Source organism: Silurus aristotelis (genome assembly GCF_946808225.1).
Source record: "Silurus aristotelis genome assembly, chromosome: 27".
Taxonomy (NCBI): domain Eukaryota; kingdom Metazoa; phylum Chordata; class Actinopteri; order Siluriformes; family Siluridae; genus Silurus; species Silurus aristotelis.
In genome coordinates this window covers 6,971,603-6,978,895 of record NC_139600.1, presented here as the reverse complement: position 1 = coordinate 6,978,895, position 7,293 = coordinate 6,971,603, and the positions used below count along the sequence as shown (strand labels likewise).

General features: G+C 40.0%; 1 protein-coding gene and 1 long non-coding RNA gene across 3 annotated transcripts in view; one reads left to right on the top strand and one right to left on the bottom strand.

Moving 5' to 3' along the window:
* Positions 1-7,293, top strand: part of LOC310721220 — a 91,024-nt gene that overhangs the window by 32,779 nt on the left and 50,952 nt on the right. The window lies entirely within an intron of this gene.
* The window catches only part of fam184b (family with sequence similarity 184 member B), a 37,192-nt gene continuing 30,313 nt past the window's right edge, over positions 415-7,293 (bottom strand). Inside the window, exons 15-19 of one of the 2 annotated variants that reach the window (XM_083532530.1) lie at positions 6,228-6,419; positions 5,978-6,086; positions 5,731-5,835; positions 2,472-2,695; positions 415-915 (exon numbers count right to left, since the gene is read on the bottom strand). In XM_083532530.1, coding sequence (XP_083388656.1) covers positions 825-915; positions 2,472-2,695; positions 5,731-5,835; positions 5,978-6,086; positions 6,228-6,419 — 721 coding nt within the window. In that variant the 3' untranslated portion in view covers positions 415-824. Of the gene's footprint in view, positions 916-2,471; positions 2,696-5,730; positions 5,836-5,977; positions 6,420-7,293 lie in introns of those variants that run through there. The other variant, XM_083532529.1, reaches the window with a different exon arrangement.

The window sequence follows — 7,293 nt, the reverse complement described above, 5'->3', positions numbered from 1 at the left end:
AGAGTCTAGAGCGTGAAAGAGTCGGGAGCGCTGAGAGTCTAGAGCACGGAAAGAGTAGGGAGTTCAGAGAGAATCGGAAGCGGAGAGTCTAGAGCGTGAAAGAGTCGGGAGCGCTGAGAGTCTAGAGCGTGTAAAGAATCAGGAGCGCGGACTCTAGATAGTGGAGAGAATTGGGAGTTCCGAGAGAGTTGGGAGCGCGAAGAGTCTACAGCGTGGAGAGGGTCAGGAGATCGTGAAGAATCCGGAAGCTTGGAGAATCTAGAGCACAGAGACTCTAGATGGTGGAGAGAGTCAGATGCTCGAAGAGTCTTCTCAACGATTAAAAAAAAAATAAACATGCTTATAGACAATCTCTCAAGCAAAATGTCTGCTTGATCTTCAAGTACTTCCAAAATATATGTAGTAATGAACAACTTTTTTTAACAAGAGTTAATCTTTTATTTGGTTATACATTTAGAGACATTACATCATGCAGCATACACTTACAATAAATAATATTCCTCTTATTAAGATATGATCAGAAACTGTACATGTTGCATCATTTGTTTCAGGTTTATTTATGAGGATTCATGGTTTTACTTCCATTTCACAGTCACAATCGCAGAATGTATGGCAGCATAATTTGTACGGATAGGTGAAAAACGAAAAACTAATCATTTGTTTTTGTGCTTCCATAAGCGGCCACACAGAGAATAACAAAGGCACCTGTAGTTTTTTATTACCAGTCTGTATGTGCTTGTATACTGTAGTTCCTCAAACTCTGAGTGTTGGTTCAAGAAATGTCTGAACAGATGACTATATCAGAAAATCGTGATCCACAATGCTCAGAAAGAGAAGTATTTGGTGAACCACTCCTGCCTCTTGGGGTCTTGGCTGTCAGGTCCTGTTTCAATCACACGCTTTTCAGACTGAGCTCTAAAACAGACACATACATCATCAAACATAACAATACATGGAACAACAAGGACATAAAGAACTCATTATTAAAATAAACTTTATCCAGTCACACAATTGACATGAAATATTTTTGTGTGAGCTTTGATATTGTTGTGTCTCATTAGTTGGGTACAGGAGAAACCTGCAGAAGTTGCACTGGTGAAATCCAGCAGGCCACACTATTCATATTCATGTATTCAGTGAATGCAATATACCCAATAACCTTCTTCAGTGTGAAGTTGATGTAGCTTGTTCGAGATCATACTACAGAACGACGGTCAATCAAGGAGGCATAAAAAAAGTGGATGGGCAACAACAAAATAAAACACCATGGGTTCCACAGCCAAGAAAAGAAATCAAAGGATATCATGAGCTCAGGAACACATAAACTGGTGTGACATGTTCTGCACTTATTTTCAGCTCACCACTGTTGTAAAGCTTATTGGAGTTACTCTAGACCATGGGTCACCAACATGGTTCACAGGTCACCCGCAAGGACCACACGAGTCGCCCGTGTGCCTTTTCTAAAAATAGCTCACCATAGCGCCACTTACAAGTGAGCTGCATCAAATTTTTTTGTTGCTATTTTTTAAAAAATCTGTCACGGATAGACTGAGAGTCGGAAACCGGCGTATGGTTACACACCTTGTCTTTATTTAGTCTGAACAGATACAAGGCAGAGGCTTGAGGAGAAGTACGAACCGGAGAGCGGGTATAATCCTTTATGAGGGTAGGATCCGTAATGCGGGTAGTCCAGGGATGATCGCCAATGTGAACCGTTAAAGGCAAACCTATCTTGAGCGCTTCCTCCAAAGCGGAGCCAGGAGCATGGAAGTATTGGGAATACTAGTGGTAGGACGTCCGGTAGATCTCTCATGGCAACGAGTAGATCCAACCGTGAGTGAGGTGGAATCGGGATCTTATAAATGGGAAAGGTAATGGGGAACAATTGTAGGTGATTAGAGCAGGGAGAGGCTGAGTGACCGTTAGAGCGTGTCTGGTGGTTCCCTGACAAAATCACACTTGCATTGGTGTGAATTTAAAAATGACAATATCAAAATATAGATGACTAGATATAGATGAATATCATTCATTATCAATAATAACATATAATTAAAGGTAAATTGAGCAAATTTGTTATTCAAGAAGTGTGTATCAAACCGGTAGCCCTTCACAATAACTGGTAACCAAGAACTAGCTCTCAGTTTCAAAAAAGGTTGGTGACCCCTGCTGTAGACTTTCTGTAAACTCAGACCAATCTGGTCATTCTCCACTTATATCTCTTATGTAAAAGGCCTTTCAGACTGCAGACCCTCCACTCACGTTTTCTGTTTTTCACACCATTGTGTGGTGAACTCTACAAACCGCTGTGTGATCGATATTTAGGATCAGCAGTTTCTAAAAAAACTCATAAGGGACAATTTGTTATTAGCGTAAAAAATTTAACAAACTCTAAAAATCTTTGTTTTTTTCACAACAGTTATTATAGTTACATATGCCAATGTGTATTCATTTGCACAAGTGTCTGTAATTACCTGATGTGCTTGCTGTTGTTGAGGTGCAACTGGTGCAGGAGGTCATGACTGGGAGAAAACGTGTGTCGAACAGAAGCCTTGGCTTCAGGATGAACAGAAATTGGAGTCTGTAATGGGAGGATCGAGCGACTTGACAAATGTGATGACTTGGGCAATGCCCCCTCCACTGAACTGAGACTTGGTATGCTGGTTCCACTTGTTGGGATGTCATCCAAGATCTTTCTCTGGAAACATGACAAAGTACATTTGCTTCGCTTGCCTGAAAGCTTTTTTTCAAATACAGCTTCACAGCCCATAGTACAATTCTCTCATATTGACCACTGGATGTTTAACATGCACCTCATGGTAAAGACTCTCTGAGGATTTAAGAATTAGAATTTTATTTAGGGAAACATGGATTCCAACATGTACTGTGACATTCTGAAGCAGAACATGATGACAACTGCCTTGCTGAGAAAGCTGAAGGTGAGTGGCCAAGTATGTCTCCAGAACTGAACCCTATTGAGCACCTGTTGGGCACCATCAAGCTGAAGGTGTAGATGTGCCATGCGACTAGCAACTCTGTGATATCATTATAGAGGAGTGGAAGAGGATCCCAGCAACAACCTGTGCAGCTCTGGTAAATTCCATGCTCAGGAGAATTAAGGAAGTGCTGGATAACAATGGTGTTCACACAAAATATTGACACTTTGGACACAGTTTTGACATGTTCACTGACGGTGTACTCACTTTTGGTTGGCAGTTATTTAGACAATAATGGCTGTATGTTGAGTTATTTTTAGAGGACAGTAAATCTGTACTGCTGAACAAGCTGCACATCGACTACTTTAAAATAAATACAAGTTTAATCTCTGTAGCATTTTTATCCATTGAGAAGATATACTAAAATAGTTGCAGAAATGTTAAGGGCATACTCACTTTTGTGAGATACTGTACATAAACTTACACACACTTATTATTAGTTAGTGTCACACTAACTGAGAGACTAATGCCATCCCTTCCACCTGGACAGCACAACCATAGTTATTCATTTGGAACTCAAATTTATAGGTAGCAGTAGCATTTTCATGATTCAAACTTGTGAACTCTTTGCTGTTGTGCCAAATGGAAGCATCTACAACATAACAGTTTATGGATGTTCGTCAGCTTCCTTTCTTTAATTATAAGATTGCAAGATTATAAAGCTGAATATTAAAACTTCAGTGATATCACCACAATATCACCATATGGCATTAAACAGTGATTCCTGCTCATCACTTGATTACACTACAAAAACTATTAAACTATATACTAATTTAGACAAGACTTACAATTTTATTTCTAGCCATTAAATCTTACTGATCTTATTTCAAGCATAAAATCCTAAGCAACTGCAGATTGTGTAGGTTTATTATGATTTTTTTTTAGTTAGTTAGTTATTTATTTACATTTATTTATCTGTAATAACTGATTTAAGGTTGCCCAGTAAAAAAGGCTCAATACTCACACTTAGAGGACTTGTTCATTAGTATTATTTGTACCAAATGTTTGTTTTAAGTCAACACCAACACATTTATTTACAACCTAATAAAAAATTTAAAGAGTCTGCAGTACAAAATCACCACACTCTTTCCAAACATTTATACAAAGAACTTGAGCTGTTTTGTAGTTGATTTTAGTTTCTCATGTTAAATATCTTTCAGTGTTCAGTATTGACAATTTACATTCAATAATATTTTATGTTGCAATAAGTTTAAGTATTTTGAGAAGCAGCATAGAATAATTTAGCTTTTTTATGCATGGTAAAATCATGTGTTACAATTCAATCATTATATGAATAAATAATTGTGTTCAAACCCTGGACTGTTTTTCGGACTGTGTTTTTACCCTCTGTGCCCCATTGGTCTGTCACTGGAACTGTTTTTGGAACTGTGCTGACCTTCATTAAAGAACTTTATTATACACCTGCTCGCATCCTGCATTTTTTTTCTCACTCACCCAGTCACCCCTGACAGAATAATCTGGCCTTGCATCGTGTCCCGGTTCCAAACAAAATAATCTGGCCAACAATGGACCCAGCAGATGCACTAAAGCGTACCTTAAACTGGCAATTCAGAGACCCAACCGAGATGGTTACCCAACCGACTATTTTTGGGTGCGTCATGAACAATCTATGTCATGCATGTTGGCCATGGATGACATCTCAAAACATCCCCTGGGCCCTGCTGGGGTGGCTGCCTGGCTGGGGGTTCCAGCTCCCAGCTTCCAGCTCTCCTGACCTGCTGAGCTCACCGCTCTGCCTGTCTGCCCTGCCAAGCACAACCCCCCAGTCTGTCTGATTGGCCAAACTTGCTTCCCAGCCTGTCAACCCCACCGAGGACGTCGCTCCGATCCCGAGCACCGCCGAGGGCGCCGCTCCACTCCCGAGCCCTGCCGAGGGTGCTGCTCCGCTTTAGACCTCTACGCCGACGGCGCTGCTCCTCTTCAGACCTCTGAGCACCAAGGGCGCTCCAGACCTCAGCACATCGGCCACAAAGCCTCGGTGCTAGGGGCAGCCAGCTGGAGGCTTGCTCTATGCTTCATTTAACCTTTCCTGACCTCCAAAGCTTTCTACCCAGTGGCAGTTCGCCTCAAGTCCCACTGTGTCTGCTGCCGGCACCCAACCTTCCTCATGCCCCAGGATTTTCGTGCCTGCCCAGTACCTGCTCACATCCTGCATTTGGGTCCTCACTAACCCAGTCACCCGCATTCCCCTGACACTAAAGGTGGTAGATCATTCTCACATTTAGCTTCTAAACTTTGTAATAGTCTTCCTGACAGTGTTCGGGGCTCAGACACACTCTCCCAGTTAAAGTGCAGATTAAAAACGTATAAAGGCATAAATATAACACATCACATCACAACCTTGTGCCCCAGTACATTTGATCAAACTTGTGCTTTTTATTAGACCCTGGAAACATCCCAAACCATCTAGAGACGTCCCAGCGCACTTTGAATCCCACTTCATGGAGTGTTTAAGGATAAACAACCTCTTAATCGCTACTCAAAAGATTACATTCTACATCTGCTGTTTCTCCATCATTAAACATTTAAAAGCTCTGGCATGGAGGAATTGGTGTTGGATCTATGATGATCTCGATATTGATATTTAGCTATTTTTTTATTTGCTCAGTAGCTCCTGGTTCCACAACGTCAACTGACTGTACAAGACTGTATAAAGGACAATTCTTATAATCACACACTCCTGTGCTCATCTCTGTGTGAGATTTGTGAAACTAACCTTCATGGTAGGTGTGAGACTTCCTGATTGTGTCCTGAGGTGGTAGGACTTCATAGTCACATCGCTGCTAAGAGGAGGATGTTGGGATAGCTGATGGAGGTCGTCCTGGTGGACAAAAGAACAAAAATGGAATCTTAGTTTGTGTATGATCATAATTAGTGTACACATTTTAATGTGATCAATTATGATCATAATTAGTGTACACAGGCCTTATGTGCCTGCATTTATCTATATCTTTTGTACTAACCACCAGTCTCTTGATGAGCTGGTCTCTCTCATTGAGCTTGTCTTGCAGTTTAGAAATGATGTGCAGGTCCTCTGCTCTTCTTTTACCCATCTCCTCTCTCTCTTTCAGACTATATTTTTACATATACAAAAACAGTTATTTTGTATGATTGAATATAGGCTTAGTTGTGTGCATGCCAGAGCTATATATGTTGTAAGAAATGTGAGGAAGTGGTGCATTATTGAAAAGATATATTAAGAATAATGCTTTCTCTGTTTCGCAGGCAACAATGTGGGCATGTAGTTGCGTTTGGACAGAGGTAAAATCAGACATGGTGGACTTTATATCCTTTTTCTCCTCAGGTTTCATGGTCTCCATTTCACTCTGGGTTTCATCATTCCTGTCTTCCTCCACATCCCTCGATCCACCCACATCCCCTTTCTCCTTCCAGAAACTGGACAACCTGCAAAAATACTGAAATTTTAAGTACTAATAGAAAAACTCAAATAGACATGCAATGGCCTGGACCTTGAACTTCGTCAAAACAGAGTTCACAAAAAAATTCTGTGTAAATAGCAGTAAAAGAAGGGAACAGAATCGACAGTTCAGAGATTCAGTATATGTTTTAGGGATTTGCTTTTTACAGAGGCTGATGCAATTTGCATCTTGAAGCATTTCCAACGATAAGATACAATAAAGATACATATGAATCAACTACCGATGTAATGCGCTACAATTGATCCCTATCACGATGCAGTGCGATTTCGATTTGATTCAAAACAATGCAATTCAATGCAATACGATGCAATGAAAAATAAACTATGCTGTGCAATTCAATATAGTACTGATAGATTACTGTTTTTTCTTTGGTTGAGACAGACAGCAAATCATAAATTTATTTAAGTGCCTTCTGACTTCTAACGCATGACTCCTTCACAAACAGACCTTTTTAGTGCAGAAAAAAAAAGAGAAAAAAGATTAAATAAAAACCAAATATTATTTTCCTGTTCTGTCTCCAGGAAGATGCAGCTCTACCTCTGCCATGTTAATCTGTATTCTATGTGACTCTCAGGACACGCCTCCGTCTCCGTAGTGTTGTGATACGTCATATTCACGTAGCAGCAGTGGTGCTGAGAGAACGCGCTCGAGAAACAGTTTAGCGAGGAGAAACCAATTAACATATAAAATATTGATCACAAATTATTTTAATTTTTAATTGTTATTATAAATAATTATATATAAATAAATATTTATTTTTGTTTATGCAAATAATTTAATAATACAAATGCCAACTTGTATCCCATACACACTTTTTTAAATTGATGCATCAGAGTGTT